Source organism: Miniopterus natalensis, chromosome 1, assembly GCF_054644295.1.
Source record: "Miniopterus natalensis isolate mMinNat1 chromosome 1, mMinNat1.hap1, whole genome shotgun sequence".
In the NCBI taxonomy this organism is placed as follows: domain Eukaryota; kingdom Metazoa; phylum Chordata; class Mammalia; order Chiroptera; family Miniopteridae; genus Miniopterus; species Miniopterus natalensis.
Genome location: NC_142081.1, coordinates 197820250 through 197847039, shown reverse-complemented (window position 1 = coordinate 197847039; position 26790 = coordinate 197820250). Strand labels below are relative to the sequence as shown.

Here is a 26790-nt window from a genome sequence, read left to right as displayed (position 1 = left end):
CCATTGCCTTGGCAGCACCTGTGTGCTCTCTGGAAACGCCCTGCTGCTTCTCTCCTCCCGGCCACGGGGTCTGCGGGTGTCACCAGGGCCGGAGGAAGGGCAGACTGGAGAGAGCAAGGACTTGCTCCTGCCGCCCTTCACCGTGGCCGCCTGTCCCATAAGCTCGGTGCCTTGTCCTTCTGCCGCCTGGGGGTCAGGCGGCCCCCAGTCCCCGGAGGAGGAATCCGCCCTCACAGGGTCCCCGAGGGGCCCTAATGGGCACGCTGTGCCTCGGAAGTCGGTTTCATTAGCAGCCACGAGGCAGCGGGTCCCCACTCACTCGCTCGCTCGCTCATTCATTCACTCACTCACTCACTCACTCATTCACCCACTCATTCCCTCCCTCACTCATTCCCTCCCTCACTCATTCACTCACTCACTCATTCCCTCCCTCACTCATTCCCTCCCTCCCTCACTCACTCACTCACCCACTCACTCATTCCCTCCCTCACTCATTCATTCACTCACTCATTCACTCATTCACTCACTCACTCATTCCCTCCCTCACTCATTCACTCACTCACCCACTCACTCATTCCCTCCCTCACTCATTCATTCACTCACTCATTCACTCACTCACTCACTCACTCATTCCCTCCCTCACTCATTCACTCACTCACTCATTCCCTCATTCACTCATTCACTCACTCACTCACTCATTCCCTCCCTCACTCATTCACTCATTCACTCACTCACTCATTGATTCATTCATTCAACGTATATGAGGGTGTCCTCTGTACCAGGAAGAAGACAACACTCCCTAGCACTTAACTCCATCCCATTCATACTGACAGTGCTGAGTTTACCTGAGCCTGTGCTTCTGGAAACAGCAAGGTTAGGAATCCTCCCACCTTGTGTTCTGGAAAATGGCTATGGCAAAGCACCAACCTTCCCCATGGGACTTCTATACGACTCATAGGTGTCCCCTTGTTTACCTGTGACAAGGCCACATGCAGACCCTCTGAAGTCCCACTCTTTGCTCAGAAATGATGAGCTGTTTGTCCCCACTGGACATGTCGGCTAATCCCGCCCTGCTCCAGTGTGACCTCATTTGACCTGACTATATCGGAAGGACCCTATTTCCAAATCAGATCACATTCTGAGGCACTGGGGTTAGGACTGCCACATGAATTTTTGTGGGATGTGGCCGCCTGCTCACTATGTTCTCACATGGCCTTCTTGGGACATCTGTGTGAGCCCTGGAGGCTGGGATATGGTCAGCACTCAACAGGATGGAAAATAAATGAACAAGTGACTTCCCTTCTCAGGACAGGTTCCTCTGCACTGGGAAAGAGAATGCTGCCTGGTCCACAGGCTTCTTGGTAGCTTGTGGGGGGCTCAGGTGGGTGAGTGAGCTTTGTGGTCTGTAGGGTGCTGTGAAAATGCTGGTGTCCAGGCCGCCGCTCTGCTCACTGAGGGGCTGTACCGCCACCTGCTGGCTGGAAGGAACCCCAATGGACCAGCCAGAGCAGCCCCTAGGGCTCCCCCTGGAGCCAGGGAGAGAGGCACCTTTGAGCAGCTCCGCTGTGTGCCCAGAGCTGCACCGGCCCTTCACAGACACCCTCAGGTTGCAGGGACTGACGGGAAGAGTAGACAGAGTCTCAAGTGTCGATGTCAACACACATTTATTTGACAAGAGAAGGTGAGGACAATTCGCTGCGTGAAAGGGCAGAGGGATGTGTACGGCATGCGCTGACTTAATGTCTATGTGGTTCGTTTATTTGGATCCGACTGCAGAGGAAAGGTCTGGAAGGAGATACCCAGATGCAGATGGTGCCCCGCCTCCCCGGCGAGGAAGGGGCAGGATGACAGCGTGCAAGGCCTTCAAAGGTTTGCTGTCCCAGCGGCGTCCACACAGCTCCCCGCCTTGGCACCGCGTCTGAGTTTCTCATTATTTTTTTATTTTATTTTATTATTTTTAAAAATATATCTTTATTGATTTCAGAGAGAGGAAAGGAGAGGGAGAGAGAGAGACAGAAACATCAATGATGAGAGTCATTGATTGGCTGCAGCCCGCAACCCGGGCATGTGCCCTGACCGGGAATCGAACCCTGATCGCCTGGATCCTAGGTCCATGCTTAACCGCTGAGCCACGCCTGGCCGGGTGTGAGTTTCTCGTTATTAAGGTGATGACCGGGCAGCCGGGTACAGGATTCCAGAGCTCTGGGGAGCGGCCCAGGGTGCGCCCAAGTTTGGGCGTCATGAGTAAATAGCACCTCTGGGTCTTGCCTCACAGAGGAGAGAGGCACCGATTCACAGCTGCACTGCCAGTGCTGCCCGAGAGCCAACTATGATGGGGACCAAGAACTGACCGCTGGGTTAGCAATGGAGACCTGGACACACGTGTTTCGGTGGAGTACTGGGGACAGAAGTCATCTGATTGAACAGGGTTCCAGAGAGAAAAGAAAGTGAGAGCGTCAATCCAGGAGGTCCCATGTTTTGACTACGAGGCATTCCAACAACATTCCTTCGACAATTATTTACTGAGCATCTACTAAGGGCCAGATACTGCTCTAGGCACTGGAACAGCAGTGAGCAAGAGACAAACATCCCAGGGGCTTACACACGATGGGGAGACAAATGGAATTTACAGGAGGTTAGACAGGCGAGTCCTAAGGAGAAGAGTGAAGCTGGGTGGGGGTGGAGGTAGAGGGTGGGGTGGGGGAGGGTTGCAGTGTTAATTCAATGGACAAGGTTGGCAGGTGTGGGAAGCTTGAGGGAGGCTCCCTCCAATTTGCTCCTGTTTTCAGAGAAACAGGAAGCAAAATCCCAGGGAGGAAGGGCGGGGGGAGGAACGTAGGCGCTGGTCTCCTAGGACAGCCCAGGGTCTAGGACAGGAGGATGCTAAGCGGCATAGGGCTCATCAGAAGTGTCACCTCGGCCGGTGCGGCTCGGTTGGGCGTCGACCCGTCCACCGAAAGGTCACCAGTTCAACTCCAGGTCGGGGCACATACCCAGGTTGTGGGTTAGATCCCTGGCAGGGTGCATACAGGAGGCAACCGACAGATGTTTCTCTCTCTCTCAAATCTTTTTAAAAAAAGTGAGTTTCAGTAGAAAGCAGAGAATGGCTGTTTCTCAGGGCCCTGGCTCAGCTCCCCGTGAGCTGGAAGAGGGCAGGGTGGGAGGTTTACCAGGGAAGTTGGGTAGAGGCTGGGGGGGATCACGGCATGACGGGCCATGGGGTTCAGCCTGGGAAGGAGGAGGACGGGGCGTGAGGGGCATATGAGGGGGTGAAAAGCGTGTGGGTTAATGGGCTGTAGGTCCCAGTGTTGCGATGAAGAGCTCTTGCGGCCGGGGTACTAGAGGGAGGAGGGGCAGACAGGCAGGGGGAATGGAAAGAGGCCGAGTGGGAGGGAGGGTGATTACCATTCATGTACAACCGCCGAGTGTCAAGTTCACGCCCAGAGACCTCGGCTCCCACGCTTACTGCTGCAGGTTCCTGTGCCGGTCCCTACACCCACATGGCCCCGGTGCTCCGTCTGCTGCACCGCCCTCGCAGGGCTGCCTGCAGGAAATAGTTGGGAAAACCAGGAACTGAACCTGAATCTAACTTCGAAGTTGACACTCTAACCTGCAGACATGCTGTTTTTCCACGAAAATCCTCACCCACCATCTCCCTTGTTGGTTGCAATTCTGAGAGCTGATAATGACAGCATTTGGGGGCTGCTTTCAAACATGCTGGTCCGCTGTGTAATTTCATAGGCAGGTACCTCGAGTTGTGCCATCCAGGTAACTGTTTTCATGTGCTTCATCCTGCTGATACTGTAGCGATGGCCTGTGGACACAGCTCATTCCCCAGAGGCCAGCAGTCTGAGGGGAGGGGAGGGGATGGACGTTTAGGAGGCTAACAAGTGACCAGATCCCCGGCAGGTAGTGTGCAGGGGGTGATGGGATCACCGGAGCCTTGTAGGAACTCACACGTATTTATCTCAGACTAGAAAAGAAAACCAGAGAAGGTTCTGAGGCTCAGCAGCTTGCCCGTGGCTTCACCAGCAAGTGGAAGCCAGGATTTGGGCTCTGTTTCGGTGATTTCTGGAGCCTGGTCCCAGGGTGGCCAAACTGAAGCCATACTATCCTTGAAGGACGAGCTCTTCATTTCGTTACTATGGCCTTACGATGAATAAAAATGCTGGTGGAAACAGATTACATAGAAAGTTTCATTTATTCAAATTAAATTATAGTATGACTTCCATATACAAATAAAATCTGTGTAAATAAAAATACAAAATGCTACAAATTTCAAGCATATGAAAATGCAAAAATATATATATCTTTTCCCCTTAGCACACCCACAACGCACAGTAGTTGCCCCACAGTCCACACTCCATCATGCCAGCCAGGCAGCGAAGGTTCCCCGGCCCGTGGCTCTGTGAGGCGTCTGCGTCCACGGTGAGCCCACAGGCCTTTCCTCCCCAAGCCTGAGCTCACGAGGCTTCCAGTTACCAGCCACCAGAAGGGACACGTCCCACCGCGCCGGGCTGGAGAGAGGGCGTCGTGGGGAGTGCCGTCTCCAGGACTCGGGCTGCTGACCCTGGAAGACGCCTCCGCCGGGAGGGGCCGTGCGGGCGTCACTGGTCCAGCTCATTCTCGTTCTGCAGCGTCTTCATCGCCAGCCCCCAGAGGGTCATGCTGGAGAAGAAGGGGCCTTCCGAGCTCCTGTAGGCCGAGCCTGCCGCCCGGCTGCCCAGGGGGTCGCCGCAGTGATTGTCCAGAGTGGCCAGAGACGAGCGGATGGCGGCCATGCCGTCGGCCGGCAGCGGCCCATCGCTGGAGGCAGCGTCCGAGGCTGAGTAAGCGAAGGCTGGGTGCTGCGCGTGCTGTCCAGGGGCCTTGGCGAGTTTGCCAGGATCTGCACCAAGCTTCTCCGGGCAGCTGCCTCCGTGAGGCTGCGTGCTGGACCGGAACTTACAGAAGGAGCCGGCAGAGTGGCCGTCAAATTCTGTCCCGGACTCTTCCGCTGGCGGGACAGGGAGCTTTGTGGACGTGGGCATCAGAGTCACCGCCACATCCTGGGAAAAGGAGTCCGAGCCGGGGGCCCCGTCCAGGTCCGAGGCCTCGACGGCATGTGCGAGCTCCCGCAGCGCATCGGGGCTCTCGCCGTCAGCCCGGCAGTGCATCCTCAGGTGCCGCCGCAGCACGGCCGAGCGCGTGAAGCACTTGTCACAGATCTCACACGTGTATGGCTTCTCCCCGGTATGAGTGCGGACGTGCCTGCGGAGGTCACCGGACCCCCCGAAACATTTCCCTGCAAAAAAGGAGGGATCTTTTCAGATGTGGGCACTGGGCGGACCCCCACGCCTTCCAGCACACGCACAATGCGCTCGAGCTAAGCGGAGCTGCCCGGCTGCTCGCTCGGGAAGCCTCCTCCGTCTCCCCGCAGCAGCAGCCCCCTCCAGTCTGCGGCCTCTTGGTTTGGGGTGTCTGAGGGCGAGCCTCCTAGACCCCGTCTGCCTGCACAGGAACACTTGCTGGGTAAGCCAGGCTGCCTGCCCCTGCTGGCTCATGGGTGCTGGGAAACCTTGGCAGTTTTGTTTAAATTTCTATAAATCTGGGACAGCCGATTTGTAAGGTAGAAACACCTTTCCTAAGGCATTTGTGTATATAGCTTCCCCCAACCGTCCCAAGCTGACCTGTCAGGTCAGAACACGGTCAGCAGAGTGGGAAGGGGTGGAGGCGTAGGGAGGGAAGAGAGGAGGTCCTGCCTCGCTCCCTCCTACAAGGGCCTCAGCAGCAGCAGGTTCCAGCTGGGGAGCAAAGAGGAAATTTAACCTTAAATCAAGCTGGTGGTTGTAAGTGACTTGGAATCGATACTGTACATTGGTGATATGAGACTGCATTTGTGATGCAAAGTGACGCAATCTTACTTTCTAAGAGAGATCAGAATAGTCTTGGAGCTGCCTGAATCTGTGTCCAGGAGATCTGTATAAAGTTTAAGTGGGAGATAAAAACAAAGTTGTCTCCAGTTACATCCCAGGTCCTGCCCGACCTTACATCCCAATTAGAATGTGAATGAGCCACGCTGAAATGTCCCGGGATTCCAGGCTTCCTACAGCTGGATACAGAGTGTTTTCCCCATTTGTTCCATTCCCACTGTCAACTTGTCACAGGTGCATACAAACTCATGTGCGCACACATGCACGCACACACACGCAGAGTTTTTTAGGGACTGGAACATGCTGTGATCACAGGTTCCTGGTCTGTGCAATCAAGTATCCTGAAACTGAGGGCTGTCAGCTGTCCCTCTCCTTCCTTGATGACTTCACTGATGTGTCACATGCCTGTGGAAATGACCTTGACTCCGTGACACATGATCCGAAGGAGCCCGCCATCTCCACCCCAGCATGGCTCTGATGCTCGAGGACAGACAAGCTGCTGCCCACGCCCTGCTCTCCCGGCGCTGTGCTCCGCACGTCTCCCACACTTTGCATTGTCTGCACAACCAGGAACACGGTCCTTAGGACCCTGTCTCAGTCATCTCAGTACCTGGAGCACCTGGGCACAGCTCTGGACACCTCAAAGGCATCCAGTGAATGTCTGATACATGAGCACACACATGAACAAGGAAGACCCCGTGAGGTGGGGAGGAAATAGTATGACTCCCATTGTACCCACGAGAAAGGGATGACTTATCCGACAGCACACGGCCAGGGCGGAGAGAAGGCCTCGGCCTGCCCACTCCAGAGGGGACAGAGCCGCCTGGCCTGTGGTGCCCGGCACTCACCGCAGGCCGCACAGCTGTAGGGCCGCTCCCCCGTGTGCCGAATCCGGTGCTTCACCAACTTCCTCTGCATGTTGAAAGACTTCCCGCACTCGTCGCAGGTGAACACTTTATCGGCCGTGTGCGTCTTCTTGTGCTCTTTCAAATTACTGAAGTTACTGAACCCTGGGGAGACCACAGCAGGGGTTTAAAGCCAGGGCGGAGACCATTCAGTTGGTAACTGGTAACCGTGAAGGAAGAAAGGAAAGCACCAGCCATACCTCGGCCACAGACGTCACACAGGTGCGGCTTCTCTCCCGAGTGAATAACAATGTGACGCTGGACGTCCCCGGAGGCCGCAAACCTGCAGTGTGATTTGAAAATGCAACTGAGAGCCTTTCCACACCACTGCACTTCCATAACTGAGGCACTGAGGGGGCGGGGCGGGCGGCGCCCCACCTTCCTGGGACGTAATCAGCAGGGCCTGACTGCACCTGAAATGTGCAGTACAGAGTATCTTTACTGTTCTCTTTTTTTAAAGGAAAGTAGAAAGTAATGCAAGTGTTTTGTTTTTAAAACACTTTTTCTACCTAGCTGCATTAATCTTTCTTCTTCAGAGGCGGCCGCCCGCTGGGCTCAGCTCAGGGAGTAACTGCAGCCCAGGCCCTGGGATGTGGAGCCTGGGCGCTTTCCTTCCCACCACACTTGATAGAGGACAGACATGCTGCCTTTGGGAGGCGCGCGAGGCTGGGAAGGTTTCACTTGTTTTCTACCTGCAGAGACACCTGTTTTCCTGGAACTGCATCAAGAGCAGCCCCTTCCCCTGGTGTTTCCACAGTGTGTGCAGTTCCTGCTCCAGAGGACTGACTGTCCCCATGACTGCCTCTCCCTCCCAGACTCCTGAGTATGAACTTATCAGAGGCAGAGAATTTGTATTTCCCATCACAGTGCTCACATACAGCAGATGGCTAATAGATGCTGAGTGAATGAATATAAAGCCTGGTGACTGGCAGTCCCGGCTCATGCCTGTTGTTCAGCATGACCATCAGATGAGAGAATATGGACTCCGAAGCATGACCACAGCGAGGGAGGGCGGGCGTGTGCACGGAGGGACCCTCTCCTCAGACTGCATTTCACCTCCAGAATGAGACTGCCACCAAAACCCCTCAGGCTTTGCTCCTTCCTTCCTTCCTTCCTTCCTTCCTTCCTTCCTTCCTTCCTTCCTTCCTTCCTTCCTTCCTTCCTCCCTCCCTCCCTCCCTCCCTCCCCCCCCCCTCCCTCCCCCCCTCCCTGCCCGCCCGCCTGCCGCTGACTCCTGCAGCCCGAGGGCCTGCGCTGGGGCCCTTCCTACCACCCTGCTGAAATCTGGGCAGTTGGGCTGCACGTCTCACTGCCCCAAATAGACACCTCCATGGGCATTCATCTATCTTTATGGCTATTTTTAGAAAGAAGGGACATTTTAGTATAAACTCATTCTGTTTCATGTAAAATCCAATTTCCTGAGACGTCTGTCCTAAGTTTTCTTTGAATGAACATCTTTGTCTTTTTGTTACTCTCGCGTGCCTGCAAGGCTCTGCAGAGGGTCCGGGGACCTGAGCTCCTCCGAGGTAGGGTGAGCTCCAAGTGGCTCCTGTGTGAGCCAGGCAGAGAGCACTGCTGTCCAGAGACCAGACCATGCAGTGCTCCCCCCCCCCCCCCACCCCGGAGGGAGGCCCAGCACTGACCTCTTTCCACAGACTTCGCAGATGTACGGCTTTTCCCCAGAGTGCCGACGCAAGTGGGTCTGCAGGTTACCTGCCTAAGAGAAAGGAGAGAAAGCACACCAATGACAGGGGTTTTGGGGAAAAAAAAAAGGTTACGTACATTCAAACGGAAACCTGACAGATCTAGCCAGGTTCCAGTCCATCTTCCAAAGGAAGACTAGACTTCCACAGCTCGGAAGGAGCCGCGTGCAGGAGGAAGTGCCGCCCAGTTCTAACTAGGGGTGTCGCTGCTGGCGCCTGCTGAACCTGACCGGTCTCTGGACTGTGCTGCTGGGCCAAGGGCTGTGCCCAAGCCCCTGGCTGTCCCATCGCCGGCCGCCCTGTGCCGCTTCGCTCTTAAATGGGCGACACACAGTGTGGCGATCACTAAGCTTGTATTTTAAACAGACCTTGATGTGTTATTTCATATATTTTTAAACTTGGACCATCTACATGCAAGTATCACTTGAAAAAAAAGTAGTGCTTGCACACGGTAATTTCATGTTCATTGTTTCTTCCTGAGAAACAAGCTTTTGCTCATCAACATAAGATGCTTCGAACAGCATTTCCTCTGCAGTACGGTTGTCCTCCCTGATGGGTTTGTCACTTTGTCCTTTGTGCTGAAATGGACATCAGGAGCCACCAAGTTCTCTGGTGCAGGGACTTCCTGCACCTAATTTCTGACACCAGCAGGGCTTTACAAAAAATAACTAATTTAAATGGAGGTCACAAAACAGACTTCCCTGTATTAATCAATAGGAAATCAATATTAAATTGCCTGAAGCGCAGTGACACTGAGACTGCAGATGCCTTAGATATTAAACATGCTCTCATCTGATGCTTCAAACCTGGATTCAGAGACAAAATTTTCCACTGCGAAAATTTAAGTTAACAGTCTCAGTCTGTCACAGCCTCTACTTAATTTTTCATAGTGTTCTATTGAGAAAACAAACACTGAGATAAGCAAATATACCCAAGGGTAATAATGCTCAGGCATTAAGCACAAAATAAGCCAAAAAGGGAGAAGAAGAGTACCAGCCAACACACTTGGCTTTGTATATTTGCAAATTATATTTCAAATAAAATGCCAAGATAGTCCATGGTTACAGGTTTGAAGACAGGTCTGAAGTCCACCTATGAGTAGAATAAAAATGCAGTCTGGGTTTTCTGTTATGACACGGTAGGTTCTTTGTGTCTATCAGTCTCTGGGGAACACTGTTAGAATCTACCTTTCAGAATATGATCAATGTGGTTTAGACAAAAAACTCAGGTTTACTTTAGGTAACCAAAGAGAAAGAACATGGCAAAATACTGGGAAATACCCAGCTTTTAAAAGAATGACTATGAATGACAGTAATCAAGCAACAAGTGCCAGTAGCAATATATATGTGGTCTACTTAGGCCTTTAGACATATTACCAAGTTACCCTTAGTAACTGGTATTAAATCTATTTTCTAGATGAAAAACTGAGGTTCAGATAAGGTGGTTGCTCCAGTTACACAGCTGGGCCAGGAACTGGTTTGTGTGAGTCTGAACTGTCGTCTTACCTGGGGGAAAGCCTGAGGACCAGCAAGTTTCTGTGAATAAACTGGCTTGTGTTGAACACTCAGTAGGCCAAGAGCCACTTTGCTATTCAGGAGACAGCTCACTGGAGTTAAGATAATGCACCACTGGCTGTGTTAAATCAGCCACTTCCACATTTCAGAAAAGCTCATCAGCTATGTGACAATTCAAATAGCCCATCTGCTCAGCTGTTACTTGAGATCCCTCCTTTCAAGTTATTCTGTAAACTATGCATTGTGATGGAAATTAAGTCTCTGAGTCAATTCTGAGCAATGTTAAATTTTCCCTTTTTAAGTCAAGCGTAACAATCACTTGTTTTCCAAGCAAATATAATCGAATGGTCTTCCACTCAATATTATAATGTGCAATAGTGAAAATTTTTTTAAAATGTTTCTTTAGCTATTTAATAGTGGAAATGAATGGAAATAATTATCTTTCCCCACATGAAAGAGCACCTATTAGTCTGATAAATGATATAAAAGTAGATTAAGTAATGGAAAAATTAAGGCAGAAAAGTCCAATGATGCATTCAGATAATTTATACCAAATTACGAGGCAAACTGGGGCCTAGATTGTTTGACCTTAGTCAGGTTTTCGGTTTCGGTAAACTTTGCTATGTTCTAATTATATGCTAAATACATAGATCTTGTCTCAGAAATTATCTCTTGTTGGATCCATGAAAACTCTAGCAAGTGATAATAATAACAGCTATCAACTGCTAAGTCGTTACTATGAATGAAGCACTTTGCTAAGTTGCAAACAGCATTTCACTCAGTCATCATAATGTCCTTATAAAGGAGCATTATTCCCATTTTACAGAGCAGGAGCCGGTATGGGACGGGACGGACACGACACTAATCGGGTTGGTCTATGGACATCGCAGTCGCGAGGCTGCCGAGCTGTGCACCTTTGCTAGAGAAAGTCAGCAGCCACGAAGGTGCATTCTTTCTGAGCAAATGTGGTTTTAAATTAGGATGGAGTTGCCAGAATTTTGAACAGAAACACTCTGTTGTAGAAAAGAATCTCTGAACTGTTGAGTAGCATGCACTTAAACATCAGTATTTAAACGTGACTAAACCAAGCATAGTATTCTCTCCAGAGTACCCTTCCAATGGCAGCTGATTGTTTATATAAAAATTGTCGGGAAATCATAAAAGTTTAGAGAAAAAGTAATAAAATTAGAAGAAAAAAAATCTGGAGATTAACACAGAGATGTCACCTAAACAAAAATGATCACTACACAGATAAGGGAACATTTAACACCAGAAGTGTGCGAACTATCACCTCAAAAGTTGAAAATTTATTAACTTGGGAAGAACTCACTAAACTACTTATTTTTGCATTTTCACTATGGATGGATGAAACTTTGTGCATCAGGCCACATCAATACTGGCCTTGGGAGCCACGTAGCTAGGAAGCCTCCCACAGATTGCTGTGTCCCTTCCACCATGCAGGGACATGGTGGCCACCCCCTTCAGACAGCACTGTGGGAGGACACTGAGCCTCTTGGAACCTGCTGTCCTGCACTGCTGCTCCATGTTCCTTTCCACCTCCTGGGACACAAGCAACTCTATTCCTCTCCCAGAGACAGCTAACCACACCAAGCTTTTCTTCTATTTCTTCTGTGACAGGCATTGGGACCTTAGTTTTCTCCTCTGGATGCACCACACGGCCCAGCTTCTACTCCACACAGGACACTCACCACTCCAAATGGAGCCTCTTTTCTACTCTAAAGTATGACTTACTTCCTGAGACCTGGGCAGTGTCCAGAATTATATTAACACATGTATATTCTGTGGCCCAATCTAGGATTAATTATAGTAGTTTCTTTGAGCCGATGACTCCTACTGCTTCTGACTCATTATTAAGGTCGTGGTTAACTTTTTTAAAAGACTAACCCTACTAAATACTAAGTTGAACAACAGTATAAAAGATCAATGCTCACTGGTAGTCTATTTTCTAACTTTTGAATAGTCCAGAAGGGAAAACATTTACAAATTCACTCTACCCAAGCAAACACTCTGGCGACTACGCGGGACCAATCCGATCCACTGTCACCAGACTGAGAAACAAATGCCGGCTCAAGGTGAAGGGGGGCTAGTGGGCATAATTTACTCAGCATCTCTATATAAACAGCACAACTGCTCTCCTGGCCTACAAGCCAGACTTTCAAGCTTATCCAATGTCTCATCTTCAGGGCTCCCCTGAACAACTTCTCAACACGTGTCATGTCCCCGCCGCGAACATTGCCGTTCACAGAGAAATGACTACGCTCTTCTCGTGTTTTCCGTACATATTCCTATCACAGTACTTCAGTCTCGCTGTCCCTTACGGTTTATACATCTGTTTCTTCCTCTAAGCACTAAGCTCCTCGAAGGCTTATCCATCTTTTTCCCCCAGCACTGGAGGCTGGCAACAAACACGTATTGAATGATGTTTAAGAGTCTTTGTTCACAAAAACTTTATCATTTCACTATGAAATAAAACAATATACACCTGAAAACTGTAACTACGCATAACTCTCCATTCATAAAAATCTGACAAAGATATAGACACCAACACAGAAGAGGATTTCTGTAGTGCCCAGCAGACAGGCTGCCCTGGGTAGGCCTCGGAGGGAAAGGTCTTGGGCATTGGTCCTCAACTTTAGCTACATATCAAAACCGCTGTATTAAAAATATGCCAAGACTTGGACCCCACCCCAAGGCAGCAGTCAGAACCTCCAAGGGTGGGCCCGGTATCAGTGCCAGGGAGCAGGCTGATGGCAGACCGCAGGTGCCTGATGCCTGCCTGTGCCTCACCCGGTTAGCAATGAAGTGTCTTGGAAGGGGTCCAAGTAAGGGGACGGAACCAAAATGATCACTGTTTTAATGTGTAAAGGGCTTTCCTGTCCATTTTTTCACCTAATCCTAGTAATATTCCCAATGTAGTATTAGCCTTATTTTAAGAATTATTAAAATGAGGCAAAGAGAAGCTGTGATTGCTAAGAATTACTGGTCATTCATTTGGGTCTTAGCTTTCCCACTACACCGAGGCCGTAAGATTAAAGTGGTGTGTGGAGGGGCTGCCTCAGGAAGACAGTCTGCAAGAGCAGAGAGGACTGCTGGGCAGAGAATGGAGACACCAGCAACAGGACAGGAAATGATGTTTCCTGAGTATAAACAAAGGCCAGTTTCTAAGCACTTAATCTGATCAACTTGTTACTCCTCAGTCTCCTGGGGTCAGTAATCTCATTAGCCTCGTTTCGAAGATAAGAAACTAAAATGCTCAACAGTTAGGTAGCTTGCCCAGGTCACAGAGCCAGTGGCAGGATTTGGGTCCAGACTGTGGCTCTGGAGCCCAAGCTCTGACCCTCCAGTAAGGCTGGGACAAAGAAGCCCAACTAGAATGGCAACCAGAGGAACGATCACTCTGTTCAGCCATCAAGACTACTGCACACTTAGTGGGTGCTAGGCACCCTCCCGGATGGCAAATAAGATGTGGCCCCGCCCAGACTAATAACTAAAAGGGAGATATTAAAACTTGCTGGCTCGCTGGAAAGTCATTAAGGATGCAGGTCTGGGTGCTGGGAAAACAAGGGGAACGGGTCACAGATGGCGCTGCTCTGGCTGCTCCCATGCTCGGTGGGCCTGCCTCCAACTCTCACCAGACTAGCGGTCTCTGTTCCTGCTCATGGCCCAGCCTGAAGGCCCTTCCCCAGTGAAATAGCCTTGTGCATGCTACTGCCACAGAACTGACCACGCCGTATAGAAATAGCTGTGGGGTGGGTGACTGTTTCCTCGGCAGGACTGTGCACCTGGACTCCATGAGAGGCTCTGTTTTATTTACCTCTGGAATGTCAGGGCACGGCACAGGGGGGATGAACAGTTAGCTTCTGTTTCAGAAGGAAAAAGAACTTCCCCCAAGCCTGCATTCAATATGTTCTCTAGAACATTACATCTCCAGGTTCCTTTAGGTCTAGTGCTCAGATCAGTACTCAGCCCGTAGGATCCAATGAACACTGACTGGCTGGATGATTTAATATGTCATCTTAAGAGAGGTCAGCTAAAAGGTAGCAAAAGCAGGAATGAAAACTGTTTGGTCTGTTTTCCAACATCCTAACATATTCAGTCCCAATAACAAGACATCTGTCTGAATGCAGCCCAGCTTCATCTGCAGCCTCCAGGTGTGTGCTCAATAGGGTTTACTATACTCATGAGAGAGAATATACCAGGATTGCACCCATCCTGGGGGTGGCAGGGGATTGTGAGAGTTCTCACACTTATAAAAAATGGTATTTTCCCCCCACAATGAACTAGAAATTTGTTTTCTTGAAAATTATTTTCTCCCGATGTAGTCTGAAGTCTTTTAAGTTACAGATATCCTCAGAGGCTTCTCTCACAACCCCAAAAGTATGCTTATTTGTAATAAAAATCAATACTGGGTTTCAGGTTCCAATTATTAACAATAAATAAAAGTATTCCCACCTGAGAGAAATGTTTCCCACAAATGTTACATTCAAAAGGTTTCTCACCTAAAACAAAACAAAACAACAGCTTGTAAAATCATTCGTATTACTCACACAATCATTTTCTGTGTAAGACATTTACACTACCCCGAGTCCGGCCACTCAAGGCAGACAGCATGTTCTTCATCATGACAGCGTGAGAACTGGGTCTCCACACTTCTTCCTGTCTCTCTCACACACAGAGGTGACAAAGTGAAATCTATAACTACTTTTCTCTAAAAAATCAAACTGTTCTCCAAATGTAAACCTATGTTGAAGTCAAGCTTACTTATCTGTATTGAAACCCTGCCTAGGTTTTGGACACAGTCTTCCCCTTTGGTTGAAGACCAAATGTTGAGTTTCCTGGCGGAAAGGCAGGAACTTGTTCCCGGGTCCCTCGGCTTCACACCTTCACTCACCAATGCCCAACAGAACCGGGGCTCATTCACACCACGTGAGGCGTGGACATGGCACAGCCCCACACCGAGAGGGACCTTCTGAGGTGGGACAGGGAGAAGTCCCTCCCCTGCCTTTTAGCTTGGTTGAACATGCTAACAGGGGAAAATAAGGGGGCACCTTGCTGTGGGAGCCACCTCTGATTTTAGTGACTCCGAGTAGTTACATTTGGTACAGAACAGACTGCAGAGAATGGAATTCTGCCACAAAGAAACCACAGCAGCTCTGAATATAGTCTCTGGAAAATGACAGGTTTAAAGTATACTTCAAGGTACCACTTTCAGTCTAGATAACTCTAAGAAACAGACTGGGAAGACCAAAAACCTTCCATTTTCCCCATCTTTCTCCAACAAGTGGCTACATGAAGATTCTCCTTAAAGAATAACCACCTCCCCCTTCCTACCACATTGCTGGGCTGCCAGCTTTCTGGGCTCCTGCCTGGACACTTTCATGCTGACTTCCTGAAACTGTTTAATGGCTTCCTCAAGGACAGGGCGGGCAGAAAGCTTTTGGCTCTGAATAATTACAATCATATTAATTATGTATTCTGGGACATTCATGTCTGAAGTTATGGTGATAATGGATAATGTGAAGTTAAAACCCCCATTATGAGATCGCAGAATTTGAAAAAAGAGTCCACCGGTTATTAAGACTCCCAAGTGACCTGAATTAATAACCCTACTCCAGTGGTCCTCAAATGTGTTGCTCTCAGGGTCCCTTCCCACTCTTAATTGAGACCCTGAAGAGCGTTTGTTTATGTGGGCTGTATCAGTCAGTACAGTCCCTACTAGAAATGAAAACAGAGCGATTTTTAACACACATGACTAGACAACTCATTGGCTACCCGAGTGATGACAGTCTTTAGCCGACTGCACTGCACACCTGCGGGAGGACAAGGCAAGAGACATCCTACATGGTGATGGAAACAGCTCCGGCCTCACAGACCCAAGGCCCCAGATCATAAGCTGAGGACCGCTGCCCTCTCAATACAGTATTTATGTCCAAGTGCGCATCTCTGCCGTGATGTATGACACTGTCGTTCAAAGATGTTCTCAAAGAATGAAGAATTTAATTTTTCTTCCCTTTAAAGCTAAACAGACAAGTTTCTCAAACAAAAATATAGTGATCATTAGGCTCTAAGAAAATAAGCAAACAGAACAACCTAAATTAAGTTTTTCCAGGGCAAAACTGAGTCAGTAATACTGCCTTTATATGGAGTATACTTCTGAACTACTAGTAACAATATAATACTTTATATTCAAATACATTACAATTTATAAAGGGCTTTCATAAATATCAAGTAAGTCTCAACAATGCACCGAGGTGGTAAATACCGAGGCACACCAGGAATCGAAGTGGTAACAGAACGTCACACCAATAATTGCAATTGCACAAGCACCTGAAAAGCAGTTATTCTGGAAGCATCTGCAGCCCATTACTTCTCATGCCTAGAAGGTAACTGCCACTCATCTGTAGTGTGTGTCAGAGTCCTGTTTAAGTGCAGGAAGAAGAGTAATACATACGTACTGTATAATATAACGTATACGTGCTGTATAACACTTTTTAAAGAGCTTTTGTAAAAAATAAACTTTTTGGAAAGAGGAGGAGGTATGAATTAAGGTGGTAAAACTTTGAAAATTCAATGTTCAAAATGGAAGGATTTTCATTTGAAAATACCAACTCGTTAAAGCTGACCCTTATTAAAAAGTTTACCTCCTGCCTCCCAAATCACAATTTTTAAAATCTGATATTCATATTACTTTACAGAGAACTTTTAGAATTACTCAGACTAAATTACTTGTCTGATTAACCTACATTACATTTTTAAAGAATAAACTTAATCTAACCTTAGAGACAATTAAATACAGCTTATCTATTTAGAACTTGAAAACTCCAGGACATCAAAATAATTTACTATCCTTCCTTAGAGATGGAGTTTTCATATAAAAACCTAATTAAAATTAAAATGGAGTGTGACAACTTTTAAAACTGGCTTTATGAAAGCATCTATAGAACTTTATGATTGTTCTTTAAGAGGCACCACCAAAAACATGAATGAAAAAGTAGTTAATGTTCTCTGCTTTTTTTTGTGTGCAAATGTCAACGCCATCATCAAGCAATAGCAAAGCTTCTTACAGAAAGCGGAGCAGGCATGGCGGCGTCCGCGTTACTCCCTGTCCTCGGCCTGCGGGCAGAGTCAGTGTACCTGTATGAGACCGTCTGTGGAGCTCCAGGTTGCTCGGGTGTTTGAAAGGTTTCCCACACAGTTCACACGCGTACTGCCTCTGGGGTTGGAGCAGCTGGGACTGGTCCTCCGGAGCCTCCAGTGCTTCGGGCCTCTCGGTGTCAGTCACGCAGTGAAAACCCTCGGATCTGACGGGTGCTTCCCTTTCTTTCTCTTCGGCACTTTGACTGCTAGCTCTCTCTGTAGTGTCTTCACTAGCAGAGTCTATCCCCTTGGTTAAACCCACATCTGATGGGGGTTCAGAAGTTTGCTCTGCAGATTTCTGTGACTTCAGGAAATTGAGCTTCTTAAGGTGAATGGCCTTTTTGAGCCTCATCTGTTTGGTAGGTGGTTGGCACGCGCTGTCTGACTCAGGGTCCGGGGCAGCTTCACTGAGAGGCTGGGCCAGGAAGTTGGGAGGTAGGTGCTCCGGGGATGGCAGGGCGCACTCGGAATGACTGACAGCACAGGGCTGGCTTTCCATGGCAGTGAGGTCTGCAGACGGGCTGATGGTGAAAGGCTGCTCGGCTGTTCTCTCCTGACTGGGGCAAGTAGCTTGTTTATAGTACTGCTTACTGTACAGGTTTCTGTGTTTGTAGTAGTGATTTGGCGGTTTGAACGGCAGTTCAGTGCAGCTGCCGTCTAAGGAATCAGGGGCTTGTTTTGATATTTCGCCTGCAGGGTGATGGAGATGAACTGATGGTGGAGCCTGAGAGTGCGGCTCGTCCAAGACCTTGCTGTGCTGAGTATCTGCCGGACACTCTGGCAGCAGGTGAGGAGAGTAGCTTTCAGTGATGGCACAGCTGGTGTCAGGAGCCAGCGCGCTCTGCAGGGAGAACGCACTGTTACAGGGCATGCCGGGCGGCTGCTCCCCAGGGGCCGATTTTAAAAATGTGTGACACAGACTCAGGACGTTGTGAACTTGCAAACACTGTGCTATGTCCAGCATCACTTGTACATTGTCCTGGTTAAGATCCAGATGAGACGTGTACATGAAGTCTAGGATTTGCCCGATGCCGCTGACATTTTTAATGTCCAAGTGAAAAACATCATTCTTCTGGCCTGAAGAATTCTGGAAGAGGCTCCTGATGAAAGAAAAGATACCCGTTTACAGTATTAACAATTCATACATGCAGATAGCTTTTTCTTATAAATAATACTTATGTTAATGTTCAAAATTACTATCCTTCTATAAATGCCAGAATTTTAAAATTACGTTTTAATCCTTTTTTAAATTTGACAAGCCATCCAATAAAGCAATTCAGATAAATGAAATTACTGTGTTGAATATCCAAACTTCCCAGTACTCAAAGTAAAATTCTGCAATATACTCTTGGCTCTTTTCAAATGTAATGACCCACATGCATTATTAATAGGATAGAGAGTAGAGAAAGCTAAAGGACACACATTTTTCACTACTTTCTGTTTACAGTCTGACAAATCATTTGTTTTAGGCCATAAAACACATATAAAAATATTTCCATATCTAAGTGCCTTAAGAAGTCTAAAAATAAAAAGTTGTAATAAACCAACACTTAATATATGCTCATTTTTTTAACCTTAATTTTTAATTGTGGCAATATATACGTAATGTTAAATTAAACAATTATGGTTCAAGTGGTAAATTCAGTGGCTTTAAGTACATTCATGCTGTTGCAACCATCACCTCTATCCATTTCTAGAAACTCTTCATCATCCCAAACAGAAACTCTGTCCCCATTAGACACAAACCCCCACTCTCCCCCTCCCCTGGGAACCTCTGTTCCACTTTCTGTCTGAGTGTAACTGCTCTAGGACTCTGACATATATGCTCACTGTGTACTCGGTCATTCACTAGCTGTCCAGCAGCCCAATGGTCCACACATCAGCAGTGAGAAAGACCCTAGGAGTTAATGAGGGGAAAAGGCACATTTCCATGAAGCCCAAACACTTTATTATGGGCACAAGTCAAATTCACTAGTGAAGGAATTTGTACTGTGTAAAGCTGAGTTAGGTGAGTTGTCTTATAATGTTGAAGGCATTTCATCAGACACAGTCATCTGCTTCCCCAAAATAGCCTTCGGTTCTGTTTTTTTTCCTCAAGGAAAGTACAAATTAGAAGCAGGGTGGGAAAACACCAGTCAATGTATCACAACATCAAAACCCAACTGTCCTTGGAAGACAGAAGAAAGGCAAAGCCTGAGTCTGGGACCACTGTGCGTAAGGACAAAGCGTGCTGCCAACCCTAGTGAGCTGACCCACTGTAACACGTACGCAGATCTTACACAATGGCTGAGATTTGAGCTGCCGACTCAGGATTACCGAGGAAAGATGAAATCCTGTCCCGTATGTTGTTACCAGAGCAGTAAAACAGTATGCATTCTAGGGAAAAAAGGCACTAAAAAAAGAATCTTCAGGGCCTACAGAGAGCTAAATCTAGCTCATCAGAGAACGTATGAAGAACACTTAACTCTAATGTTACAATAAATGATAAGTAAATCTTTCATATAGGCAAAAATGATTACAGTAGTAAGCAGACTGAGTTCAAACCTGTTTTCTTAGTCAAATAAGAAACTAAAACTAAAATGTTTTAATTAAAAAAAAAAAAAAAAAAAAGGAAAAACCCCCCCAACCCCAGCATATAGGCTATTTCCCCTCTCTGATCTCTTATCACAGGACAGTTTTTACCAGATTTTTTTTTTACTGTATTTTTTTATTGATTTCAGAGAGAGGGAGGGAGAGGGCGATAGAAACATCAATAGTGAGAGTTATTGATCGGCTGACTCCTGCACGCCCCTGCTAGGGGTCGAGTCCACAACCCGGGCATGTGCCCTGCCACCAGGGATTGAACCCGATCTCCTGGATCCTAGGTCAATGCTCAACCACTGAGCGAAGCCGGCCGGGCTTTACCAGAAATTTTATTCCTCAATGTTTTTATCCTAAAAGGATAACAAATATAAACAGAAGACTGACATTAATTAGAATGATTAAAATCAAAGACAAAGTACCAAAATGTTTTCAGTCACCCCAACTACAGATGATGCATTATGGAAATGTACACCTGAAGCCTATATAATTTCATTAACCAATGTCGCCCAATAAATTCAATAAAAAAGTCCCACAATGCACTACAAAAGAAAAGGAGAGTGAAATCCAAGGAGCAAATAAAATTTAGTCAAAATGTTTCCCCCCTAGAAGAGCTTCTTCTCTGTCCGGTTAGGACAACAAGGCTGCAGTCGCACCTAAAGTACTGGCTGAACGCTGCGAGGACATTCTTGTGTGCCTTAAAGCAGACACCTTTCACCACCAACATGCAGTCACAAAGCAGGCCTTGGATGCGCTGCTCATGCAGCTGCTGCAGGAGATGGCAGCTGTGAGTGGCAACTGGGTCCATGCTCAAGCATCCAGGAGACCTGCAACAAAGAACGCAGATACAACAGTGACTCTTGATGATAAGACGGCACCAAACCCACTGACTGATCTGTGGTTCATCGTCATGTGTCCGTCATAGCAGCTTAAAAAACAAACATACAAACAACAAAAAAAAGTAGTTTCTTATGCATCTTGGCCAGTGTTGTTCAAAAAGAACTATCTGCCATCATAAAAATGCCCCATCCCTGCACTGTTCCACACAGTGGCTGTTAGCCACCCATGGCCTCTGAGCACTACCTGTGGCTCCCCAAACAGGCCGTGTTCTTGGCCAGTGTGGGAGCCCTGGCCCACTCTCATTTGCCATGTGACTTTGGGCAAATGACTTCTCCATGTCCTATGTTCCTCGTCTTATCTCACAGGTTACTGAGATAAATGTGAGAACCCACATAAATGTGTGAACATTTAGAACAGCAATTGGCAAAAATAAATATTCAACAAATGTTATCTGTAAGGACTGCCTGAAGAGCCTGTTAAGAATGCAGACTCCTGGAAACCACCTCAGAGTTTTGTTCAGCTGGTCTAGCACAGGGTCCAGGCACCTGCATTGTAAGCATCGGGGGGGATTCTGAAGCACATGGGTTGCAGACCTCTGCCTTGCTCTCTCCCCCAAAAGCCTCTGGTTCTGATACTTCCTGTCTTGGGAGAATTTTATTTACCTCTGACTCTCCCACCTTCCAGGTAACGCCTATTCCTCTATCAGGACTCAGCTGAGCTGTCACCAACTCCTGGAGGCCTTTTCTGCATTCATAGCATGTTCTCTCTCCCAAACTTGTGCCTCCTCAAGTCTCACTCTGGGGTCACTCCTCTATATCTCCCAGCACCCCATACACTCTTCCCTAAGAGCACGTGTCCTTATGCTCTGTCACTTGCGTCTCCAAGCATGCTGTGAGCTCTGAGGGGACCATCCTACTCACCTTTGCCTGGCACGGAGCAGACACCCAGCCATTACAGTCCACGCTAGCTCACCGTTGCTGAGTGTCGGTTGGTAATGTTCTACCCCCGTGCCTTTTGACTCCCTCTACACCCCCCAGAAGGGCTCTCCTAAATCCTTCCCATTCTCTTCATTCACCCCAGGTCTGCCTCCCTCATTCATAAAAATGACTGTGCCCCGACTTCACCAAGAAGGCTGAGCCCATGGATAACTTGAGATAAGCCAAGTGCCTTTCATTTCTTTTCTGTTTTAATTTCCCACTTCCCTCCCCCAGCCCCTTCAGCTTTACTGGATCGGGTGTGCTTCTTCTTCCGAAGCAAACGTCCCTTTCCCCCACCCATTCCCTCCTGCCCCCAGGACTTTGCCCCCCCTTACTGCTTCACACAGTCCTTCACTGGCTCACCAGTTCCTGCAAAAACTCCGAGATCAGACCATGTTGAAAAAAAGCAAAACAAAACAGGACAACAAGCCCTCCCACCAGGTACATCTACTCACCTCGGCCTCTCATGCTCTTTCATAACAGCAATCTGCATGCTCTGCTTTACCCTCAGGACTCCTTGCCACCTAGCAGCCTGCCATTCTCACCGTGCTGAAGTAGGCTTGCCCAGCATTCTGTCCTGTCCCACCCGTCCCAGCTTTCCTGTAGCATGTGGAAGTGCGGTCTGCCCACCTCCGTCCTGAAAGTTGTCCGTCCCCAGAAGGCTTCTGCTCCTTACTATGGCTCTGGCCTGCTATACTTCCTCCTCTGCAAGCCCCAAAGGTTAATGTCCCTTAACACTCAGCACCTGAGCCCTCTTTGCCTTCCTCTGACAATCATTTCTATTCTTGGCCTTCATCTGTTCTAAGCAAACAAGTCCTAAATTTGAAATGTTAGCTTTGACCACCAGTTTCAAATGTCTAACTTTCTGCTAACCATCTCTAACTGTATGACCCTTCAACTCAGAATCTCCAAAACTCATCCTCCATCACCAGCCTCAGTTCTATGCCTTATTCTGATTCCCCCATTTCTTTATGGGAAGCTTGGTTTCTGGAATGTGGGATTTGGGGTGCTGGCATGATCTCCTGGTTTGAGACCAGGGTGGGATTCAGAAGAAACCAGGACTAGAGGTGATGTCATCTACAAAGAGCAACACTGCAGTGCTGGGAGTGGATGATATTACCCAAGACAGAACACAGGAAGGGGAGCCTTCTGCCAGGCAGTGGGCGCTGTCCCCAGTGCTGAATCCTCAGAGGTACTGAACAGCCAATGACTGAGTCATCAGTTACCAGCCCTCCCCACTGGTAGCCTAAAAAGAAAAGGCTGCTTGGTTTATTAGTAGTATCATTTACTGACTGCTTACTACAGGCTGGGCACTGTGCTAAGCATATTATATACGCTAACTCAGATAATGCTGTAAGAACCCTATTATCACCATTTTACAAGTCAGGAAATTAATAAATGGGGACTTTAAGTAACTTGCCCATGATCATAAAACTTATGTTCCAAAGCCAGGATTTAAATCCTGCTTCCTAAACCCTGCAGTCTCTGCCTGCTCATAGGCCATGCAATCTCCCATGAGAGGAAGAATGTTAGAAAACACAGCACAAAGCCTTCCTCCACAGGCTTCAGCGTTAAAATGCAGCAAATATTCTGAATCTACATTGGACATTTTCTAGCCATAAAAAGGTGATAAAGGGAACAATTCTTTGGAATGACCCTCAGAGTTTTGATTATCTGCAGTTATGAACCATTCCATAATGTACTTTGACATAAAAATCATGACTAATCTATATTAATTACTGTAATTCTCTAATTGCTTCATGATGCATAAGTCCCTTATAAAAAACCTCTAGAAAAAGAATCAGTAATTTATGTGTCCTATATCTAACAACTATAATAGTATATATACCTAATGAAAGTAACTATAACAACAAATGTTTATAAAATGCTTCCTGTATGGTACCGGGCACTGTTCTAAGCCCTTTACAGGTTAACTTATTTATCTATCTATCAGAATAACGGTAAGACAGGTTCTACTATTAACCTCATTTTCTAGATGAGGACAATTGAGGCACCTGGCAGTTTACAAAGAGCCACAGCTTCTTTGACACTCCTCCCAAAGTGGCATCTGTCCCCTCCACTGAATCTGAGCAGTCTCTGTCATAACCAGAGCAGGCGAGAGGAAGGGTGTAGATCTATGCTCATTATGGGCCCAGGCCCGAAGAGCTGACAGCTTCCACCTTCCGCCTTTGGGAACACTGGCTCTGGAAGGCCAAGTCGGCAGTAGGCCTGTGAGATACCCACGGAGAGAATATATGAAGCGGGGAAAAGGGCGCAGCTGAGCCCAGCCTATCAGCTATCCCTTCCCAGGTACCAGATATGGCAGCAAAGCTATATGGAGCTGAAGAGCTGCCCAGCAGAGCCCTGCTTGAATTGCTGACCCCTGCACATGAGATCAAATAAAATAGTTTTAAGTCACTAAGTTTGGGGGTAATTTGTTGCACAGTGATAGATAACCTGACCAGGTACAGAGAGGATGGTCACACAGCTAAGTAATAGGTAATCAGTAAGAGGCAGAGTTAAAATTTAAACCCAGGAAATTTGACTCGAAAGCCGACAGCTTAACCCCTGCTTCGAGTTACATGTGACAGATCCAAGGCCTTCCCTGGACCAAATCAGTTGCCTCTTCAGTCTACTGCCTATGCCTGACTGTCCAGGTAACCCCGCGGGGAAACAGCACACTGGAGGACGAATGCACGCAACACCAGGAGCCCAGGGCTCTCATCTTCGCGGCTAAATCGCTGTGACAAGCAGAAATTTTTGGTGAAAACATGGACGTCTGTCTCATTCATCAGTACATCTCTTGTGCCTAGAAGAGTGCCCTGGACACAGTAAGTGCTCAATACACAGTTTCTGGATTGATGTACAGGCAGCACTTTCTTTCATCTGTAAAAAGGAAGGGGTCCCCCATTGGGTTAATCTCTAAAGTTTCTTCCTGTTACAAGTTTATACCAAGAATGTAATAGTGGAATGATGGCCTGAATGGGGCCAAAAAAAAAAGGAAAAAAGAACAAGAAAAAGCCCAGCCAAATGTAAATGAAGAGGTGCTTCTACAGGGAACAAGAGCCAGAATGGAATTTTATCCTGTAGAGATGGTCCCAGAGCAAAGGCCCTTCTTTTTGGTAGGACAATTACCAACAGGTCAAACACCAGAGGGGAGAATTTGTGGCAGTTTGTCCAGTGGGGCTATTAACAGATGACTTCCCCAAGGGTTCTTAGCACTGGGCTTGTTTCAGAGTGACCCTGCCTTCCTCTGTAGACCCTGCCTTCCTCTAAGCTTTTCAAATGGCTTATTCCCAACCCTCCATCCCAACTCCAATGACAAACGCCCTGACTTGGAGCAAACAAGCCTGGATTCCTGTCTTAGCTCTGGACTCTGTGATGCTACACGGGCCAATTCAGTTAAACCAGAATTGTGGGCCTAGAATGCGCAAGACACTGTCTGAGGCTGGAATGCTGATAAAAGGAATGAGATGTGCTCCGTGCCCTCCACAGGCTGCGTCTTGGTTTTCAGATCATTCACTTAACTTTACAAAGTGTCCACTACATGCCAGGCACTTAGGGTAGGACAGTGGACAACTGGGACACAGTCATCCGCGCCTCCGTGAAGCCTCAGTCTGGTGGGAGAGGCAAGCATAGCTCTGTTCTGGAGATACTAAATGGAGGGAGTACACTACTAATCTGGTGGAGGAGGAGACATCCACGCTGAAACCTGGAGGGTGGGTCTGCCAGGGAGAAGAGAGCGAAGAGCGCTCACCCTAGTTTTCGGGGGAAGCAAGTGAAAGAGCGCAGGCGAGTGTCAACAGTACCGAGAACCCACGTGTGCCCTGCACACAAAATACCCCCAGCTCCCTGTCTGTAAACCTCTCGGCCCCTCTGTTCTTCCGTAGGAGAGTATTTCCCGCCTTGTCCATTGCAGTGAATCCCTTCGGTTATGGGCTGAGTTGTGTCCCCTCCAAAATTTACATGTTGCATCCCTAACCCCCAGTATCTCAGAACGTAAGGGCGTTGGAGACGGGACCTTTAAATGGGCGATTAAGTGAAAGCCCTAATCCCATCTGACGGATGCCCTTCTAGGAAGAGGAGCGTGGGCTCAGAGCCCCGGGGGCGCTCACGCAGAGGAAGGAGCAGGGGGCGCCCCGGGGAGGGGGCAGCCGCGAGCCAGAGCGCAGCCCGGGGGAACCGAGCCGGCGACCCCTCGGTGCCCGCGGCTCGCTTCCGGGACCGAGAGCGGAGGCGCCGCCGGTGACGCCCGCGGGGTTCCCGGGGCAGCTCCGGCAAGGAACGCGCCCTCCGTGCAGGCCCCACGCCGCCGTCTCCGGAGCGAAACCTCCCTGGTCGCCCGCGGCCCTCGGTGGGCGAAGGCCTCTCGCCCAACTCTGCTCGCCCCCATCCAGCTTCCGCGCGCTCCTCCGAGCAGAGGCCCTCGGTGACCAGCGTGGCACGCGCGCCGGACCAAGGCGAGGCCAGCGCCCGGGGGAGCTGCGGGCAGGCCCTCGGCGGCCCCCGAGAGCCCGGCCCGGAGGTCCGGCCGTGTGCCCGCTCCGCGGCTGGGCCGGCGCAGCGGGGCTCGGCGGTAACGGGCCGAGCCGGGCTCCGCGCTCCTGGGCGTGGGCTCCGCTCTCGGCTATAGTGAGGCCGGGAACCGAGAGCCGCGAGCGCGGGCGGCGGGGCCCCAGCGGCCCGAGCGACCAAGCGGGAGGCCGGGTGGGGACGCGGGGGGTTCGCAGGCCGGGAAGCTGCACGAGGGCGAAGGCCCCGCCGCAGGAAGGGCGCCGGTCTCTGGTCCCTGAGCCCGAGCTCGGCGCCGCCGCCGCAGGGGACCCCCCGCGCGACCCGGCAGCTCTCCGCCGACCCGCACGCGGGGACCGTGCGCGTCAATGCCCGGCCCGGCCCTCAGGCGCCGGCCTCCGCTCGGGGTCGCTCCCACCGCGTGGGCCCCGCAAGCCCTCGCGAGGCCGCCTCCCGGCCCGGCGGCCGCCTTACCCTCGGACGCCGCTCTCGGACCCGCCGAGCTTCTCCTCACCCGCCGCGCGGCCCTCCGAACCCCGACGGAGCTCCGCGGGCGGCGGAACCAGCGCGACAACGCCCCCTCGGCCGCCCGGGCCCGCCCTCCGGCTTCCGGATCGTCACTTCCGCCGGGGTGTGGGGCCGCGCCGCGCGTGCGCGCGGGCAGGTCCGAAACGAATTCTGCGCCGGGC

The 26790-nt window shown here is 49.2% G+C and overlaps 1 protein-coding gene across 1 annotated transcript; it reads right to left on the bottom strand.

Moving 5' to 3' along the window:
* Positions 1 to 4128: 4128 nt before the first annotated feature.
* Positions 4129 to 26645, bottom strand: ZBTB49 (zinc finger and BTB domain containing 49). The gene is made up of 8 exons (XM_087828290.1): positions 26576 to 26645; positions 20429 to 20599; positions 17190 to 18292; positions 14508 to 14554; positions 8461 to 8534; positions 7018 to 7100; positions 6761 to 6922; positions 4129 to 5284 (listed from the first exon to the last, which is right to left on the bottom strand). The coding sequence occupies exons 2-8, from the start codon at positions 20578 to 20580 to the stop codon at positions 4608 to 4610; spliced, it is 2298 nt and encodes a 765-aa protein (XP_087684416.1). The 5' UTR covers positions 20581 to 20599; positions 26576 to 26645; the 3' UTR covers positions 4129 to 4607.
* Positions 26646 to 26790: the final 145 nt, after the last annotated feature.

Excerpts from the sequence above, each read along its gene's own strand:
- ZBTB49 (XM_087828290.1), bottom strand. The coding sequence starts at position 20,580 with ATGGACCCAGTTGCCACTCACAGCTGCCATCTCCTGCAGCAGCTGCAT. Across the intron at positions 14,555-17,189 it reads CCACAGACGGTCTCATACAG|GTGAGAAACCTTTTGAATGT; the intron begins GTACACTGACTC and ends GTTTTGTTTTAG. Across the intron at positions 8,535-14,507 it reads GTGGGAAACATTTCTCTCAG|GCAGGTAACCTGCAGACCCA; the intron begins GTGGGAATACTT and ends CCTTTCTCTTAG.